Source organism: Mytilus edulis, chromosome 3 (genome assembly GCF_963676685.1).
Source record: "Mytilus edulis chromosome 3, xbMytEdul2.2, whole genome shotgun sequence".
In the NCBI taxonomy this organism is placed as follows: Eukaryota; Metazoa; Mollusca; class Bivalvia; order Mytilida; family Mytilidae; genus Mytilus; species Mytilus edulis.
The window spans coordinates 46,286,352-46,308,040 of NC_092346.1; the positions used below are offsets into that span (position 1 = coordinate 46,286,352).

Below are 21,689 nucleotides of genomic sequence, written 5' to 3' on the forward strand. Positions count from 1 at the left end.
GCTTTAAAACCAGGTTTAATCTACCATTTTCTACATTTGAAAATGCCTGTACCAAATCAGGAATTTGACGGTTATTGTCCGTTCGTTTTTGAAGTGTTTTGTCATTTGATTTTGCCATGTGAATTTGGACTTTCCGACTAGATTTTTCACTGAGGTCAGTATTTTTGTTATTTTACTTTTTCCTATGTCAGTTGTATTGGATGGAACATTTATACGATATTCCAGATTGATAGATTGATTGATTGATTGCATTCTAGGTGTTTAACCACCAAGCAGCAACACAAGAAATATATCGAACCTTAAAATTGATTATGAAAAATGAAGATAAAAAAATGCAGGGAAGCGTGTAAATTCAGCCAAAATATCGACTACTATTGAGCTATTAAGAAATATAATGGAAGGGTCTTCTTCCAGTTCGGCACATCAATCACGGATTATGTATTCGATTTACACTGCATATCTTAAAACGTTTACTTTAATCACAATGGGTTAAACGTGTGTACCCAGGTGCTCTCATTGTGGTTTGCTTCATAGATGAAAACGTTTTGACATACATGTTCTAATATATAAAACGGGCTCGAAACTATTTGTCCCCATTTTCAAATCATGCTCTAGTTATATCGTAGTATTGATACTGTACTACTGAATAATTCTCAATGGTCATATTCAAGGACATTATAAATTAATGCAAGGACATACAGATTAACAATGATAATATGAGGTTAAATTCTGTTTAGACGAGGAAAAGACTTTTAAAGGTGAGTTGATGGTTAAACACTTATTACGTGATATAACATTTAATCAATGAAAGAAGTTACCGCGGCATTCAGTTTGTTATTCGATCAACTTTTTTGATAGTTATTTTATAAATATAAGATGTGGTATGCGTGTCAATAAGAAAACTCTCTATCCAAGTCACAAGTTCATTTCCCTGGACATACCAATCTTCTTGTCCTCTGTTTTAACACACGTCCTCCAAAATCAAATTTTGAAAAAAAAACCATTCAATTCCAAAATGAATTCTAATGGTGTATTGTGTTTGCAAAAGAAAATTACTTTTTCACAACTCTTATGATTTATACCATTTATAGGTTGCACTTTGTAAATACAGCTGTTTCTCAAAACACGCCTCTTTTTGGGGAGATCTTGAATATTCATAGAAAATTAATTTTGTTTACATACTGGTTCCAAGTTATGCGCTCTGTGTTCCATCTCACAGAGACATAACTTGGGAATGTTACCAGTAAATATACACCTGCATATTGTTTACATTGAAATCTGTGGTAACCTTTCATTCGAGGTAGGGGTAGTCATGGTGTATTTGTGTCCTTTCGATAACCCAAAAGTAAGCCGCAAATATCTAAATTTGCTTTTTTGTCACCACGGCATAATAAATACAAGCTAGAAAAACAAAAAAAATCTCAAGAAAATTTACAATAGTGTGTTCTATCCTGAATATGTACTAAATATTCCAAATTGCTAGAAACAGCAGAATGATTTAGGAAATTTGAGGCCCCAGGGGCAAAAACATAGTTAATTGCCTACCCCCTGGTTCATAAAACAAATAATTTAACTTGTAAATGCTATGATTTTATGATTTTAAAGTGCTTGATATAAAAAAAAACAATAACTATGCTTGGAAGTTATGCAAAGATCAGATGTTAGCAGTCATCTCTACAACATTTTAAGTGAATTTATATCTCAGACTGGTATCTGCATACATACAACTATTGCAAATATGGCTTTGTTTGAACACTTCTTGTATATATATTAGATAAATTGTGTCAGATATATGGTTACAGATAATACTGTTGTGACAAGAATTCTAAATTGACCATTTGAGTCAGAAAATGTGTACTTTAATTGAAAATTGGCATACAGTAAGATGTGGACTGGAGACAGAGGCTGGATTGGATACTTTATATAATCTTGAATGTTGTAATGATTGACTGCTAAACATTACATTTATAGTATTGTGATATGCTTTCAATATGTTATCAAAACAGTTTTAAACAGGTTCTAGACATTTTTTTATCAGAAAATATACAAAAAGGGTAAGCTGGCAATAATTAAAGTCTTGTTTTCAAATTTAAAAAAAAATATTGAAACAGGAGAGGGGGTATAAAATGTATAGTAAAGAAAACTTAGAGTATACACAGTTATTTCTTTAAGGCTATAATTCTGATAAATGAGTATTAATGTGAGAAAAACTGATTTTAGAGAGTTTTATATCTGAATAAATGTTTGTATAGGTTGCACTTTGTAAATACAGCTGTTTCTCAAAACACGCCTCTTTTAGGGAGATCTTGAATATTCATAGAAAATTAATTTTGTTTACATACTGGTTCCCAGTTATGCTCTTTGTGTTCCATCTCACAGAGACACAACTTTGGAATGTTATCAGTAAATATATACACCTGCATATTTTTTACATTGAAATATGTGGTAACCTTTCATTCGAGGTAGGGGTAGTAAAGAAAATTAGTGTTAGTTTAAACTCTGAGAAGTTCAGGGCATATAAACGTTGAAAATATGCCGCACAGCCCTATATTTTGACCTTTGAAAAGAATTGTGGTGCATATGAACTATCAAGTCTAGGAAAATGATTTTTCAAAAATTCATAGTAAAAGTGGTACAGTTTTAGCCGTAAAAGAGTTCCTACTGGAAATTGCATTGTCAATATTTACAGAAATGCAACCTAGTATAGCTTGATATCATAAACGCTATTTGACAATCAGGAGTCTATTGTAAACCTTACTACACAATAGTTCATAGACAATTACCGATTTTATTCTGTTATTTCAGACTTTTTAAACAAATTGCTTACCTTTGTCAATCGTAGATAAGTTTCAAGTGATCATACATCAATTTAAACAAACTTTTTTATTGAAAAAATTTCTTCTGGTATTGAAAGTAATTAAGTTAACAACAAGTCATAAATCAAAAGTCAAACACATCAAACGAATAGATAACTACTGTCATACTCCTGACTTGGTACATGTATTTTTTGTGTACAAAATGGTGAATTAAACTTGGTCTTAAAGCTAGCTCAACCTCTCACTTGTATGACAGGCGCGTACAATTCCATTTTATTGACAATAATGAGGACCAACTTATACAGACACAAAAGGCAAAAACGTCAAAAGGAGGGGCATAGTAGTCAACACTGTAGAACGACCTTAATAATAAATAATAAATAAAAAAACAAACAAATATACCAACAAAGAAAAACAAAAAAGCATACTAGCTAAACCGAAAGTCAAGAGTACCCAAATTTATCTTAGCACAACACCATGAGAGATTTATAAGTACCGAGCCACACCTCATGGATATTATCAAAAATAGACTAAACAGTAAAAAGTTATCATTTACAAGTTGGATGTAGAGAATGAATAACCTCCGATTTTTTTGAAAAACTTACCACGGACGGAGAACATATTAATCTATTAGTTCAGTAATTTTCGTGTCTGCCCTTCCATCATGTGACTCAAGAAAAAATTCTAAAAAATGGGTAGCAATTGTATCGAAAAGAGAAAATAGAGTGCACCTTTTTATGTTAGGGCGTGTACGTTGAGTTGAATATTTTGTCTTGAAAACGTATAAAGCAAGAGTATTTGATACATCATCTCGCTTCAGATTCTATCATTTTATATATTAAAACTACAGGTTGACTTCATAACATAAAATAATCACAGTACTAAAAGATGAAATATATGGATCAAGTGAAATACCTATCTAATGATGAGTAGGTGTGTTTGAATAGCTATGTTTTTACTAAAAGTTTTTAAAATTTTCAAAGTTTTGTTTACATTTAATTTATAATTGTGAACATATCAATGATAACTCAAGTCAACACAGAAGTGCGGACTACTGGGCTGGTGATACCCTTGTGGAAATAAATCTCCACCAGCAGTGGCATCGACCCAGTGGTTGCAAATAAACTCATCATAGATACCAGGATTAAAATTTTATATTTACGCCAGACGCGCGTTTCGTCTACAAAAGACTCATCAGTGACGCTTGAATCAAAAAATGTTTAAAAGGCCAAATAAAGTACGAAGTTGAAGAGCATTGAGGACCAAAAATTCCTAAAAGTTTTGCCAAATGCAGCTAAGGTACAGTCTTTCAAGTTGGATGATGAAAATGCATATCTTCGGAAAACATCATTTTTTTGTGTGTGATAACTAAGGTTTATAGTCTTCAACCACTAAAACAATCTAGTCTGCCCTTCCACGAAATATTTAATTAGACTTTTTTTAAATGTTTATGAATTTTCAAAAATTCCACCTGACAACCGATTAGACAATAGTTTTAAATTGAATCAATGAAGACAAGATCATTAACTGATGCTCATTAGCTAGTAGATATATTTGTCTAAAAAATACAACTGACATATAGAGATCGTAATGGTGCTATGCGGATAAATTTATCGGTTTCCAAAAGCAAAATTGGCAGCGCGTCATCGCTACAATGGCTTCCATTTTTACGATTGTGAAAATTAACTGGCGTAATGAGGAGATAATTTTGACGAAGTAGAATCCTGACTGGTTCGGTGTGAGCCAAGTCTCCGTGTTGAAGGCCGTACCTTGACCTATAATGGTTTACTTTTATAAATTGTTATTTGGATGGAGAGTTTCTCATTGGCACTCACACCACATCTTCCTAGACTATATCTATTGTTTGTCATACTAGTAAATTCTGGAACTGAGATGATTTAAGTGACTGCAATTGCGGGAATAAGTCGATATCAGCTTTAACTTCATTTTTATATATTGAGTATAATCTGAAATGTTAAGAATCTGTACAAAAAATAAGGATCTTGCATTCGATAATCGCTTCGCGAACCATTCAACACAACATTCTTTGCACTTCCTCTCATAAGATGTGACTCAGATTTACAGAATTATTTTCAGCAAGCTACGTAGAGAGTCAACAAACATGCCCGAACCTAAATTGAACAGGGAAACCTGGGGAAGTTGGTTTGAATTTGTCTTCTCGTGTATAGGGTCTATGGTTGGATTAGGTAATGTTTGGAGATTTCCATATATCTGCTTCAAAAATGGTGGAGGTGAGCGATATTACTACATTATGGTATATTTTTATTAACTGTGAACCAAAAATTACATTTAATATTGAAAGGCATCAAAGCAAATAGGTCGTATTCATCGTCATCGTCATCAATGCCTCTATATTACCTGCATCAGTTACATGCAAGTAATTTTCAGGAGGTGTACATGTATGATCGTGACAGTTAACCTTAGAATTCTTCTCATCAGGAGCAGATGGACAAAATGTATTATGTTATTTTGTTGTTTTTATAAAGATATTTTTTTTTTATCATAGGCCAATATAACTGTACAGTTATACATGTATAGCATTTGAATGTTCGCAAATGGTATATCTCTTTTAGTAATAAGCATGTTTAAAAGACAAACTGAATTTTATGCTTAGCTGAGGACAAACTTTAAACATAATTAGTACTATGAATAAGGAAATATTTGAATAAATTCATAAAGTTTTAGCTTTATTCTAGTTTGTAATTATCTTTAAAATACTCGTTACTATAATAATCAAGAAAGTCAACCCTTTATAATTTGTAGTTTCAGGAAAAAGCAAATTATGGTCCTTCGCGTTGATAACGAAAGACTTTATATAGCTATAATGAGGGAGGGGAAAATCATTATTTGAAAAAATCACCTGAAGGTAACGTGTCAACGTTGATAAGGATAAAAATATGAAATATAAAATTGAGAATGGAAATTGGGAATGTGTCAAAGCGACAACAACCCGACCATATAACAGACAACAGCAGAAGGTCACCAATAGGTCTAATTTGCTTATCGTTTATTAATGTTTAAATGATGTAAAAATGGTCCATGAAACGTCTACTACATGTATATCTTTTTTATATACAGGAGCATTTCTGATACCATATTTCATATTTATGTTTGCCATGGCAATGCCGCTTATGTTTATGGAGTTTTCAATTGCTCAGTATTCCAGCCTTGGGCCAGGGAGATTGTTTCTGTGTTGTCCATTGTTTAAAGGTAAATAAATACTTAAGTTTTAAATTCGATTACCTGACCATAGTTCAATGTTGATGATTTCTGTTTTAATAATGGAAATCAAAAGTGTTGGCTAATGAGTTTTTTTTGTGAGTTTTATACATGTTCTTGGAAATGGCATGATATTTGACTTTAAAAAAGATAACATTGGAATTGAATAAAACAATGCCGGTCAAATCACGAATAAGAAGAAAAAAATCCTGTTGCTACCTTTTATTAAGGCAAGATCTTTTGAAAACAAATTGCACTTATCGTTAAAATTAGTATATCCCTTATTTTTAGTTTAAATGATAAATGTCCTTCTGTTTACAGGTATAGGATATGGAATGATTCTTATGTGCGTAATTTCAGCTTCTTACTATTCGACCGTCATATCCTGGACATTATTTTATTTTGGAAATTCCTTTCTGTCGCCGTTGCCTTGGACATCATGCAACAACACTTGGAACACACAAGACTGTTATATGAGATCTTTTTCTGAAGAAGAAACGATGAATAGTACTGTGATCTTTAGTAACATTACTCAGTTTCATAATGGCAGTGTGCACGTGGAAGCTTACACGAGTTCTGAAGAATTCTGGGAGTACGTATTACTAATTCAAATCTTCTTTAAATAACTTTTTCGAATAGGTGTAAACTGTTTTTGGATATGTGAAAATAATTTTAAATCAATGTAGATGAATTAATATTCAATAACTATACCTTTTTAAAAGCAATAATATCTTTTCTTGTATTCAGAAACCGTGTACTGGGACTAACCTCTAGCATAAATAACATCGGAATACTGAGATGGGAGTTAGTGTTATGTTCCTTAGGAACATGGACTGTAGTGATCCTGGCTTTAATAAAAGGCATCAAGTCTTCAGGAAAGGCTAGTAAACAGTGTTTCCCATATTATTGATTTATGCTGGAATAAATATTGAAATTATTTGAATAGAAATATCCACTGACTCATACCTATAGAATTATTTGTAAATTTAAGATGGTCCTCTTCGCAATCTTATAAATTAGTTGTTTCTCTAAATAAATTTTTAATCATAGAAATATAGAGAATAGAATAGACAAACATCAGTCTAGAATAGTAACACGAACCTCATCAACACAGGGAGTTATATTACACATCTGTCGTGTTGATCTTTTACATCTTTTCATAGACATTTTTGTACCTTAAAACTTTTTATGTCATAGTATAAAGTGATTGTTGACAGTATGAAGTCAAAAGTTCAAGTTTGAAAACAAAACATAACAGCAAAACAGATTTTTTTTAACGTCAGATATATGATCCGATTTCACCTTGAGAGATGCACCGCCTGATGAAGCTGATTTGTTTAATTAGCGAAATATTGCGTATTTATGATTACAAACTAATAGAAGTTTTTAATGTATTAATTAGTATGTTTAAGGTCATACTTTTACAATTCAATTCAATTCAATATTTTATTTAAGTCTCATCTTTCAATAATATATAATACAACATTACATTAAATGTAAAAATATATAAATATAAAAAGAGAGCCACTCTGTACAGAATTACAAGAGACTAGAACATTAAAAATTATATAAAGAATGCTTCTATTATAAAACATATTGACATTAACATAATTTACAGTATAAAACATTTCTACGTCTATTTAAAATAAGATTACAGGCTTTGGCACAGCTACGAATCATATTATTATCTGTAAATAAAAACACTAATTTCTGTTTATCATCAAAAGACATAAAATCACTATTAAAATGTGTTGCTTTATCAAATAATTTTTTTCTAAAATCATCATACAAAGGACACGATAAAATAACATGGGCTTCATCTTCTAAAATATTCATACAATTATCACAGACTCGATCTTTTCAATTTTTTTCAAATCTTCCCGTTTCTATTCTTAGTGGTGCTAAACCACATCGAAATTTGGCAAAAGAACTCCTTTGCGAAAATGGCATCGGAATTTTACAATAAGTTTCCGTTTCAAAACTGTTCTTAAATAGATTATATATGTACGAAGTTTGTTACCACCTTTACCAGATAAAGCTTTCTCTGATTGTAAATTGCCTTGCCACTGTTCGGCATATTTACTGAACATTTTAGACATAACAGTATTGACAACTAAGGTACTATCAACATAATCTGTAATGATACACAAATGTTCTGCATTATACTCAGAAAACGTTTTCCTTACATAAAAATATCAATTTTTTATACACTTATGTTTTTTACTCATAATGTCTGCCCATATGAAATTTTTTCTGATTAAACGATCAGAACTCATATTGTTCAAACGACACCATAGTCGAATTAAGCATTGCCATTGTTTTTGAAAGATAGGTATCCACCCCATATCCCTTGTAACTGCAGCATTTGGAGTATATTTACCCACTCCAAGAAAAAATCTGCAAGCTCTATTATGAATGGCATTTATAAAAGAAAAATTTTTGCATTCCCAAATACCAGCACCATATTCAACAATTGGAAGCACCAAACTCTCATTTTGAAAAGACATTATGAGTAATACCACCTAAGATTTTTCACTTGGCTATAACAAGGCCAAGTGCTCTATTTGCAGAAGCTGCAACAGCTTTATCAGTTACATTATAATCTAAAAATTCACTTAAAACTAAACCTAAATATGTATAAGTAGTAGAATATTCAATAATATTATTCCCACATTTAAATTCAACATGTGACTTATTAACAGAAGGTGTTCTAAAATGCATAATATTAGACTTTTTGGAATTAATGGTCATACAATTATCTCCACACCATATATCTAATGCATTTAACAGAATTTGTAATTCTTTTTCATCGTTTGCAAGTAAAACCACATCAGCAAAATACAAACTTTTTCATCTTCAACATCAATACCACACTCATATGATTTCAAGAATGAAACTAGGTCATTAATATATAAATTAAATAACAAGGGAGATAATGGACATCCTTGTTTAAGACCACTGTTTACATTACAAACTATTTATATATATATGTGTGTGTGTTGTTATAAATGTTTGTTATATATGTGTTATTAATTGTGTTTTTATTCTGTTATATATTGTAGGAATAATTCATTTTCTTTTTAACAGTTTATGCTGTTTGCGTCAACTCTCCCGTACGTGTTCTTGTTGATACTGCTAATCAGAGGGCTTCTTCTTCCTGGTGCTCTAGACGGTATTAAATATTTCTTCATACCAAGATGGGCGGATCTGAAGAAATTCTCAGTAAGTAGCCTTAATCAAACCACATAATAGTCTCCCATTCACCAAGCATCTATTTGTTCATCAAGTTACCGCCTTGATGATCATGCGGTAGATTGTTCGTCTCCTTTGTTCGATCCACGGTTGGGATTAAACAAAGACTTGAGCATTGGTTTAACTGCTTCTACTCTACTAGAACTCGGCATAAATATTAATATCTTGCCAGACTTGGACATATACTTAATCGTGTTTGGTTAGGGTGATATAGTTTTTGCGGACTGTTATCATGTGGATTAAAGACAATAACAATCAAAACCAAGGAGCAAAGAAAGACTCACAAAACCAAGGGACATTTACATCAACAGTTATAAATAATGAAACAACACGAACTCCACTAAAAACGGGGAGTGAAATCAGGTGCTCCGGAAGGGTAAGCATTTCCTGCACCGTATACGGCAGGTATTAAAAAGGTATAAAACACGACAAATACGACTCAGAGTTACTATTTAGACGAAGAGAATAGGATTCTAATTATATCACATCATCATATTCTTCTTATCCCAATATAACATGCTGTAATATTTGCCTTTTGGCGTTAAACTACAGAACTGAAGTGTTTGCCTCCATTAAAATCCCCTATTCGTTTCTAGTGGAAAACAGCAAATCGTCCAATTGTATTATTTTATATGAAGTGTCACCTAGTTGTGATAATTAATCAGTCAAAAAGCAATACTGCAGTGCCGGGCATTTATGTATAGTTTTAACATCCTTTTGTACATTCGCATGCAAAGTCAATAACAGCTTAACCAAGCCTGGGTTTTGCTTATAAATTGAACAAACTACCATCGGAAACCAAATGTTTGCAACTATAATATGTCAATACCCGACCTTCAACAGTGATACTAAGTCTTCTCCTTATCTATATACACAAGTTTTTACAATGAGCTTCGGTTGAATTTTTGATTATCAAATGTAACAATTTCAATAGAGTGGTAATCAAGTATAATGCATTATAAAAATATAAATGTTTACATCAGGTTTGGAGCGATGCAGCTGTTCAAGTCTTTTATTCGTCAAGTCTTGGAATAGGTGAACTGTTGACACTGTCAAGTCATAATCGTTTTAAGAACAATTGTCAAAGGTATATTATCTATATTTTATCACATATTTTGTACTGATATGTACGTTTTTGCATGGCCAATAATAGCCGGAAGTCAAGGTTGGTTATCAGCCCTCGGGGCCGATATCGATATCAGCCCTCGAAATCCATATCAAGCCCCCGAGTTTAACTTCCGGTAAACTGTCAATCAAAGACTATTTGTAAACAAGTTGAACACAATGAAAAGAAATTTAGAAAGTTACGAATCTGCTGTAGAAGAAAAAAGTAGAAATCAACAGTGAAAATCACAAAAGTCCCCGCAAAATTTTGACGTCATAAAGAATTTATAAAATATATGACGCCACACTGGAATGAGTAGCGATATAGGATTCTTCTTAAGCATTTTTAACATTTGTAATGTAACATTTTAAAGTCGTTTAATATTTGCAATTCTTAGAATTAATATATTTATTGTTAATCATTTCTGAAACTTTTCACAAAACGTTGTACTGTGATACGAACTTTTTTAAACTCACAGTGATACATTTTTTATTTTATTTTGAATTTTCGTTAAATATCTTTTTGATTTTTGATGAAATATCAAACATAATTTGGTGTAAGCTATTTGTTTTCTCTTGTTTAAAAATATGTGATAAATAGATTATTACATGTCATTTTTCATATGGTCCCTGGTATCAGCCCACGACCCATACCAAGCCCTCGGGCTAAAGCCCTCTGGCTTGATATGGGAGTCTAGGGCTGATACCAGGGCAATATGAAAAATGCCATGTAATAATCTATAAATATATCAGCGATTTGCAATTTTTTTACGATTATAATGGATAGAAATATTTCTTTGACTCAAAGGTTTTTTCTATGTATTATTATTTTGCCGCCTACTTAGAACACATTTATTGTATTTGGCTTCCGTTCTTTTTTATAATTATATGTAATTAGCTATAAGATATCGTTTTACCAATTTAGAAAGTTCCTGTTACGATACTTAATTGTAACCAGTGCTTTTATTTTGTGAAAAACAAGTAAGAATATATAAAAATGAGGCAATAAAAACCGAGGTCAAAGAAAAACAGAAAACATCATGATTTTAAGAAAAACGTAAGGACAAACATCGTCAAATTGATACAAACGGGGGGAAATTCATGCTCTCCAAAGATAAATAGTTTTTGTAACCGATAACATCTGACATCAGTTGTGCTCATGTCATGCAAAAAATCGTCAATAAGTCGCTCACGATAATAGTCGACAATTAGAAACTAACTACTACGATAAATGTGGAACATTCCATTGGTCAAATTTAACGCAGAAATTCAATATAAATGTTCATAAAAATCCTGATCACGTCAAAAAGTCTTTCAAAGAGAAGACTTCAGCTTTGCGTGGTAAAACACTTGCTTCAACAAGCAAATGTTCATGTTCGAATTTAGTGTTATATTTTCACCTGACATTTATAAGAACTCAAAAAGGAAAGTACAAATTCAATCCAAACTTATATTCGAAGTACAAAATAACTGGTAAAATAAAGTAAGTTTAACATATTTTCAGAGATGCTATGATTCTTCCATTTGTTGATGCTTTTACGAGCATCTTTGCAGGATGTGTAATATTTTCGACACTGGGTTACACAGCTGCAGCATCGAATCTAGACATTGATATGGTTGTCAAACAAGGTAATGCATATAAAAAAACACTACATGAAATGTCCATTATTTTTCTGGAAGTAAAACCGCAAGGAACACCAATACCCCAAAATGTGAAGTCTTATTCAAAACAACTTATATTTACATAAAGAGTTAAATGACGAAAAGTTACATAAAGGAGATATTAAAACAATATCCATAGGTTGAATTGTACTACAAACGCACACTTCTTGAAAATCTATATATATCTTAGAATGCGTACTAAAATTTAAAACTAAGATATATCATTAAAATTTGTAAACAATGTGTCATCAGAACATGAATTAGTTAAAGTCTTTACCGGCTACGGACCCGATACCAATAAAAGTAGGCCGCTCAGCATTAGCCAAGGTAACTTAAAGCTGCGTTACACAGCAACAAACAAAGCGTTTCATAACAACAAACAAACATAAAATGATATGCTAAAATTGACAAATACCTCAAATGTAGACAAATAAAAATGTCAATTATTCAATATTTTATGGTAATATTCTGAAAGTGTCTATTGTATTTCTTGTTTTTATGATAGTTACTACTAAGGCATTACAAAATATATTCAAAAGTTTATATGAATTGGTTACATTCTTCTGTTTTCATGATTGAATTTAAGGACCTGGAATTGCATTTGTCGTCTATCCAGACGCCTTAGCCACATTACCGTTTCCACAGATATGGTCTGGGTTGTTTTTCCTTTTGTTATTCATGATAGGAACAAACAGTTTGGTAAGTCCATTATGTATAATGAATGAAAAGAGACATACTACTAGTATGTGATAAGTATGATATATTAAGTACAGGGTGCATTTGCTGTTAGCTCTTTCTGCAAAACGTACATGTACCGCTTCATATTGTTAATGTTGATACAGACATGTCCAAGCCTCCAAGGATACATATATAAATGGTCATGCTTCCCGCTGACAATCATACAATGGAATTTGCTCCCTACAACTATCAAGGAAACCACCTCTGTTGACCGATTAAGAAAGAAGCTAACAACAGCTGTTCTCTTAAGCTTCAAATAAACATATACACAAAAGATAGATTTTTAATCACACACAAACACTTATATTGTTTTAAAAGATGTTGTATGATTTGGATTTATTTTCGTCAATCACTCATTCGCAACAACATATATTCTTCTATGTCTATAAAGTTTTGTTGACCCAAAGTATAAGAAAGAGATGTGGTTTTAAAAATGTCTTTGTGCCTTGAATACATTTTTACACAAATCTTCATGTCTTAAATTTATTAACAGTGACCTATAATAGATCCATACTTCTATGTCATCGGTTCTCTGGTTAAGTGTTACATGAAACTCATTGGTAATCATACCACCTCTTTTAATTTTAAATTGTGTACCAAAGTCTAGAAAATATGGATTATATTAAAAGAGAGGCGAAAGATACCAAAGAAACATTCAAACTCATAAGTAAAAAAAATCTTATTTATCAGCTATACGTCAGGAACGTTGATTTCGCCAAACTTGATTACAATGAGGTTTTTTAGCTCACCTGGCCCAAAGGGCCAAGTGAGCTTTTCTCATCACTTGGCGTCCGGCGTCCGTCGTCCGTCGTCCGTCGTTAGCTTTTACAAAAATCTTCTTCTCTGAAACTACTGGGCCAATTTTTACCAAACTTGGTCACAATCATTATTAGGGTATTTAATTTAAAAATTGTGTCCGGTGACCCGGCCAACCAACCAAGATGGCCGCCATGGCTAAAAATAGAACATAGGGGTAAAATGCAGTTTTTGGCTTATCACTCAAAAACCAAAGCATTTAGAGCAAATCTGATATCAGGTAAAATTGTTTATCAGGTCAAGATCTATCTGCCCTGAAATTTTCAGATGAATTGGACAACCCGTTGATAGGTTGCTGCCCCTGAATTGGTAATTTTAAGGACATTTTGCTGTTTTTGGTTATTATATTGAATATTATTATAGATAGAGATAAACTGTAAACAGCAAAAATGTTCAGCAAAGTAAGATCTACAAATAAGTCAACGAGACCAAAATGGTCTGTTGATTTCTTTAGGAGTTATTGCCCTTTATAGTCAATTTTTAACCATTTTTCGTAAATCTTAGTTATCTTTTACAAAAATCTTCTCCTCTGAAACTACTGGGCCAAATTAAACCAAACTTGGCCACAATCATCATTGGGGTATTTAGTTTAACAATTGTGTCCCGTGACCTGGCCAACCAACCAAGATGGCCGCCATGGCTAAAAATAGAACATAGGGGTGAAATGTAGATTTTGGCTTATAACTCTAAAACCGCAGCCTTAAGAGCAAATCTGACCGGTTATAATTGTTTATCAGGTTAAGATCTATCTGCCCTGGAATTTTCAGATGAATCTGACAACCTGTTGTTGGGTTGCTGCCCTGAATTGGTAATTTTAAGGAAATTTTGCTGTTTTTTGTTATAATCTTGAATATTATTATAGATAGAGATAAACTGTAAACATCAATAATGTTAAGCAAAGTAAGATTTACAAATAAGTCAACATGACGGAAATGGTCAATTGAACCCTAAGGAGTTATTGTCCTTTATAGTCAATTTTTAACAATTTTCATAAAATTTGTAAATTTTAACTAACATTTTCCACTGAAACTACTGGGCCAAGTTCATTATAGATAGAGATAATTGTAAGTAGCAAGAATGTTCAGTAAAGTAAGATGTAAACACATCACCATCACCAAAACACAATTTTGTCATGAATCCATCTGCTTCCTTTGTTTAATATTCACATAGACCAAGGTGAGCGACACAGGCTCTTTAGAGCATTTAGTTTTATAAATGACAAAACAGCCATTTTTTTCTGCACAGGTAGTGGTAGTACAGGTGATTGGCGGTTGTATGTTCGATACGTTCCCGAATTTATCAGCATCCAAACGGACACTTGTCACAATGTCCATATGTTTACTTGGATTTTTAACTACTTTAATTTACACAACTCAGGTGAGATATTGTTAATCATATGCAATACAAGATCATAGAACTTTTAAGTCATTGACCTTCAACATAGTTCACAAGTTAATGTATATTTACTGCGGATATTTGAAACTTTTCACATCTAAGAAAAACGAATTAGAAAATTTCATCCACAATATGGGATATTTTATTTCTTCTAATTCTATGCATTCATTATTCTTTGATCAATATTTCTTACTTGTTGTATCCAAGATAAGTCAAGATTGGAATTGCTATAATCGATTACAAAATGCAAAATACAACATAATGTAAAACAGCTTATATGAGACATTATAGACCGAAAACTGTTAACTTTATATGCATACTTTCAGCTGAATTTAAAGAATAAAAAACATGTAAAATACTCAACGCATTGAAGCTTCATTTTCTTTATAAACAGATGGAACCAGTATAGGTCATGTTTTATTCTGATGGATCATGGTAGGTATTTTCTGTATTTACAAACCATGACATGATATATTGTTTAGTGGATTGATGTCATTTTCTTTTTTAGGGTGGTATGTACGTCTTGCAGCTTGTTGACTGGTATTTATCAAGTATACCTAGAATGTTTATAATGTTGCTTGAGAGCATTGTGATCATCTATATCTATGGTAAAATTATCAGAGGACTTAATGTGGTACCGAACACCTTGATTATAATTAATTTGACTTGTTTAATTTTCCTTAAGTTTTGACAGTATATTTACTTTGATTTTTTGACAAAAATGTACATTTAAAAAAATTGAACCACACACTTAATTTAAAAAAAACATCCTTGAATATATCACGAATTTTAATCATTGAGAAGCTTAATTTTTCCTGAACATAAGAATTTGATTTTAAAAACGTTCAGCTGTTTGTACAGTTATCTCCTTGAAGTGTTAAGTGCACAACCTTAATGAATTTCGATATAAAACTTTGTTAAGTAATATGAATACATATACATGGCATGCACGAGCGAAATGCAATTGTTTTCAACTTAGCAAATTAAACTGTAACACCACCACATCCTTTTGTATACTTTCAAACTTACTAAACAATTAGAGTATGTGACACAATATTATAATAAGTAATTAAAGTATGTCATAGTGTCATTATCGAAGTGAGTACTGTTCCTGACTTCTTGTGAACATTCCTAATTTTTCGATAATTCTCAGGAGAACTTGTCCTTGTAAAGGAGTTACATGTTCACTATCAAACGTTGGTTTGTTTTCATTAAATGCCCTACTGTTAATTTGAGAGGCATTTTCTCCTACTTTCACATGTTAATAAATAAACAATCCATCTATGCTGTCTTTTTTTTCTCATCAGCAACGCTATTTATAAGAAATATAGCTTTATATCTTTTTTTTAAAAGCATCACTTTAACATCACTTGAATATTTGTTTTTTTTCAGGTGTCAGAAGACTAAGTAAAGACATTGAAATGATGTTAGGCAAGCAACCATCAAAGATATGGAAATTCTTTTGGTTATTTGTCACCCCACCATTACTGACGGTTAGCATCCATATGTCTGTCATTTACCTCTATTGCTTCGTTTTACCGAGTATCAAACAGCGAAAATGAATAAAGTTCGTAGTATGGCAGATCTTATACGACATTTGGGAAGCATCATTGTTCAGAAGGCTTATGACGTCAACACGTGGTACAATAACATGTTATTTTCCCCGGTGAAGAGTATGAATATGTCACTATGTGGTTATTGTATATGTCAAACCCTATATTTTCATTATAAACATGTAATACACTAGTAGAATATGCACCAGCAATATTGCTTTTTTTTGTAAAATCTACATTTAATTGTGATTGCAAAACATATATTATACGAAAGAGAGCTGTATTAATGTATTTCCAAAATCCGGTCAAAATACCGTTGCCCTCTCCCTATTTTTACTTCATCAATGAAGAACGACAACATATCTAATTATTACAAATTTTATTTTTGTTATTTTCAGATAATTTGGGTAATAATGGTTATTCAACTTAAAACCATTAAGTATGGCGAAATACCATATCCGTCATGGTCAATTACATGCGGATGGATCTTGGGTATGGTCCCTATATTTGTAATTTTGCCGCCCATGATATACACTATGTGGAAACAAAGAGGAAGTTTTATCCAGGTATTCTTACTGATGTTTTTAATATGTTTTAATTTTTCTAAAAGTTTGTTCGTAGGAGACTCGCCATTTTTGTAATATTTCAGTTTCTATTGTTTTTAAGAGATCAGTAATAATTTTGAAAAAGCATATCCCAAAAAATCTCATGTGATAAATGAATTTACCAGCAATTGTAGATGTAGTTTTAACAATATTTTTTGTTAGTATACATTGTAGAGTTTATTTTTTTAAAATGTTTAAGATGCAATTTGAAACTGTTAATTAACGTAAAAATGGAACAAAACAACAATAGAAATTAAATCTTCAAACCATTATTATAGAGGATGCTTTACAAAAGCAAAATGTACTTCATTGCAACTATTTGAAGTACTTTAAGATCGGTTTCGTAAGTCTTTATTTTTTATGTTATTTGTGGTCGTGCTTTCAGTTGTTGCCGTTTGTTTCTCTCTGCTTAAATTACTATAATATACAGTAAAGGTTTTACCTGAGACTTCTATAATAGTTTATTAGTCTCTTTTTATTTTCACAGAGATTACGAAAATCTGTACAGCCAAGCTATTCATGGAAAGCAGTAGTTCCAAATGACTTTGAACTTCAATCAGCGATATCTAAATAAATATATTGAACAATAATAGAAAATGTCTTTCACTTTTTGTTATACAATTAATTGTGATTGCACAATGACTCTGAAAAATACATTTGTACATGCAAGTATATGTGCCTTAGACAAGCTATTTCCAATATAGATTTATTGAAATATTTATCAAATTAATACTGCGCAGGGGCGGATTTAGGCGGGGGCGTGGCGGGCGTGCGCCCCCTAAAATTTGCAAAGCATTGGTTGACTTCAACATATTTAAGTATCAGAAGAGACCATTCAATCCTTTTAACATTCAAAGTATATAAAACAGCCAGTTTAACAGAATCAACGTTATTACTTATCAACTGGCCTACGCTTTATTAAAGTTCTATAAATGACTTCAAAGGAAGGTGTCAAACGCGGAGCTGCGTTTGATGACAAATATAATAGGTTTTTAGCAGTTAAAGTAAAAACAAATGTTACATTGTATTTGCGGTTTTTATTATCAATTTGTTTGATAATCGAAGTTCCAAAACATCCCTTACTCACTTTCACAATTTCATCATGACACGGTCAAGAAAACAGTGAGATTCTTTTATAATATCCCGGCGTAATGAAAGATAGAAATACTGTTTCAAGCGAAAGGTTAGTTTATTAATTTGTTTCTCTGTGTCTATATTTATTTCTCACTTGCAACCTAAATATTTAGCCGAATTCTGTACCGTATTACTGTATGCTTGGGATCCCAAGAAAATAAATATAACTGCGTAAATGCATCTCATTCTGGTTTTAGTTGGTTGTGGCCAACACGGCGAAGTCTGGCACGACCTCCGAAAATCATAAAAGTAAAAAGCAGATAGTATGAAAGGACAATTAAAAATCGCTGGTAAAAGTAGAAATTTTCGTTTGAAAATTATATTGGTCAGGTGAGCATCTGTGATCTGTCTCGTCTCACTTTGCGTCCGTCTGTCCGCCCGTCTATCTGTAGATTGTTGTCATGTGTGGATTAAGGCGGTTTCAGCTTGAAACTTTAATTTCTCGCTAATTTTACCACACAATAGTTCGAGATATCTACATTTCACCCCTTTAGAAGAATATTTCAATAGTTTTACCTAAAAAAAAACTCCAAAAATTTTTCGCCTCGCTCCGCTCGGCGAAAATAAAACATTGCGCCCCCCCTAACTAGAAATCCTGGATCCGCTCCTGCTGCGTGTTCTTTAGATATATAAATTATACGTGTTCGTAAAGAATGAATAAATACTAAGGCATTTATACCTCAGGCATAGATTACCTTAGCTGGATTTGGCAAAACTTTTAGGAATTTTGGTCCTCAATGCTCTTCAACTTCGTACTTTATTTGGCCTTTTTAACTTTTTTTGGATTCGAGCGTCACTGATGAGTCTTTTGTAGACGAAACGCGCGTCTGGCGTATATACAAAATTTAGTCCTGGTATCTATGATGAGTTTATTTACTAAACAATAAATATTTTGGGATTTTGTTAGTTACGGAAGCCCTGAAGTGACATGCCTAAATAAAATTACAACTTGAGCGCACAAGATAGTAACTTGGAAGGAATACAAACGTCTGGCAAGCTAACTTTTCTTAGCAAATATAACAAATATTTAAAACACATATAAATCATATACATTTAATCACTTGTTAATATGATAATGTATGACAAATATGTATAGCATTTAGTAGTAACAGTAAACTGAACACTTAGATCAAGCATTATTGTCATTAAAAAAGTTGACAATTTAAACTTTTGAAATAGAATTATCTCCCATTGACAGCTCGAGAAACGTTAATTTTAAATTGTTCTGGAAGAATTAATTAACATTATTGGGGGGGGGGGTATAGATTTAAGGTTTTCTCTATCTTTTTTATTGTTTGATTTCTTTAATAGATGTTACAAATATTATTTTCTTTATAAATTGAAGCTAAAAAAAACTTTTATCAATTCGTTTTATACCTCAAACGTTAACTTGTATGTTGTCTATTATATAAATCTTACCTTTCCTTTGTAGAATAACTATATCTCAATTTATTCGTATTTGTAACTGTTTTACTTGAAAATATCAATCGTACTTATATATAATTATCTATTCTTAATCTTGTATAAATTTAAAAACAAAATTGTTGCATCTGTCAGATAGTTTTTGTTATACTAGTAACCTTTGTCCTGTATTCGGCAAACTTTTTTTTTAAATGAGACTCATGTTTTGCAAAATTGCACATAACGCCGAAACATCAAGTTATACTTTAAAATTCGTAAAAAATGTATATTTTAGGTTTGATGAGCTGCCGTATAAGTTTTCTTTTCCTCAAGTATAATTTTGCATGTCTCACATGAATAACAAAGGGCCCGAGAACACAGTTATTTCGTAGTGCATTTCTTTTAGACAATAAATTCAAATTAAAAAAATCGCACCTGCTGTTTCTAAAAAAGATGTTCACAGTGTAGTGTACTACCACGGAGACAAATAATATCAAAATTATAGAAACTTCTACCAGCTCTAACTCAAAATATTGACAATTCTGTGTTAAGGGGGTGTAAAATTCAGTTTGACAGCTTCAGACGTGATAAAAATTTGACCTTTTTCAACTGGACCAAATCACTACTTTACATAAAGATTCAGCACCCAAATTTTTTTAACATGTAATTACATCCCCCTACTTAATATTTCATGCATTTCATATCAAGAAATAAATTGGGAAAGTGTATCAAATAAAACATGCAAGTTATATACTGTTTACACTAGGGACTATATTCTTAGACTTTGTAGGGTTTCAAAGGAGATGCGGCTTAATGAAATCTCTTTCTTTAGTAGTATAGATATTACTAAGTTCATACTACAACAGGACAACTTTTAACCGACAATAATAAATCTATTTTGAGAGAGAGAGACAAAAACCCAAAATAAACACCCGCTCAAACGTGAAATATGTTAAGCATGAATCAGAATATAATGCTATGTTATATCAGAAATTTCAATGACGAAAATTTCTATACTTTAGTAAGCCAAGCTGGTAAGCAGGAACTTATTTCAATGTAAATAAAGAAAACTCCCACACAAATGAGGAACATTCTTGACCGTTTTAAACTCTTCGTTATTTCAACGCATACTTTCACATGGACTTTTTTTTTAATCATTTGTTTTTTTATTTGTTTATACCGAACTACTTGGTATTGTATGCCCAGATGTCTTGTCAACATTATCATTACCAAAACTATAGCCGGTACTTTTTTTCTTACTTTTGTTCATCATCTGTTTGAAACAACTGCAAAACAAGTAGGACTTTACATAAATGCAAAAAAGACAAAATCTATGAGGGTAAACAAAAACCAACTTAACAAAACCAAAGTGAGAGATGCTGAAGTTGAAGATGTCAATGAGTTTACATATCTTGGAAGTGTCATAAGTACATCAGGTGGGACAGATGAAGACATCCAATCAAGAAAAAGAAAAGCTCAACAAGCCTTTGCTATCCTAAAACCAGTCTGGAGGAGCAAAGCGCTCAGAACAAACACCAAAATCAGGATCTTCAATTCAAATGTAAAATCTATTCTTCTTTATGGGTCAGAAACTTGGAGACTGACAGCTGCATCTACAAAAACATTACAAGTTTTCATGAACAGATGCATAAGAAACATCATTTGAATCAAGTGGCCAAACACAATCAGCAACAAAGAGTTATGGAAAAGGACAAGACAAGAGCCAATAGAAAGAACGATAACAACACGAAGATGGAAATGGATTGGACACACTCTTCGTAAAAGCAACATAAATGTAACAAGACAGGCACTAGATTGGAATCCTCAGGGCCATCGTAAAAGAAGGCGACCAAAATCCACCTGGCGCAGAGATTTAACATCTGATCTTCAGAAAATTGGGAAAACATGGGGTGAAGCAAAGAAACTGGCAAAGGACAGGAAAAGATGGAAAGCTACAGTGGTCGCCCTATGTC

General features: G+C 32.0%; 1 protein-coding gene and 1 long non-coding RNA gene across 2 annotated transcripts in view; one reads left to right on the top strand and one right to left on the bottom strand.

Annotated features, from left to right (window-relative positions):
- LOC139516643 (uncharacterized) overlaps positions 1–21,689 on the bottom strand; it is a 681,292-nt gene that overhangs the window by 346,641 nt on the left and 312,962 nt on the right. The window lies entirely within an intron of this gene.
- Positions 660–17,778, top strand: LOC139516622 (sodium- and chloride-dependent glycine transporter 2-like). The gene is made up of 14 exons (XM_071306822.1): positions 660–758; positions 4,914–5,068; positions 5,916–6,047; positions 6,378–6,648; positions 6,804–6,936; positions 9,144–9,278; positions 10,292–10,395; positions 11,917–12,041; positions 12,661–12,773; positions 14,874–15,005; positions 15,532–15,631; positions 16,416–16,516; positions 16,975–17,142; positions 17,669–17,778. The coding sequence occupies exons 2-14, from the start codon at positions 4,939–4,941 to the stop codon at positions 17,753–17,755; spliced, it is 1,731 nt and encodes a 576-aa protein (XP_071162923.1). The 5' UTR covers positions 660–758; positions 4,914–4,938; the 3' UTR covers positions 17,756–17,778.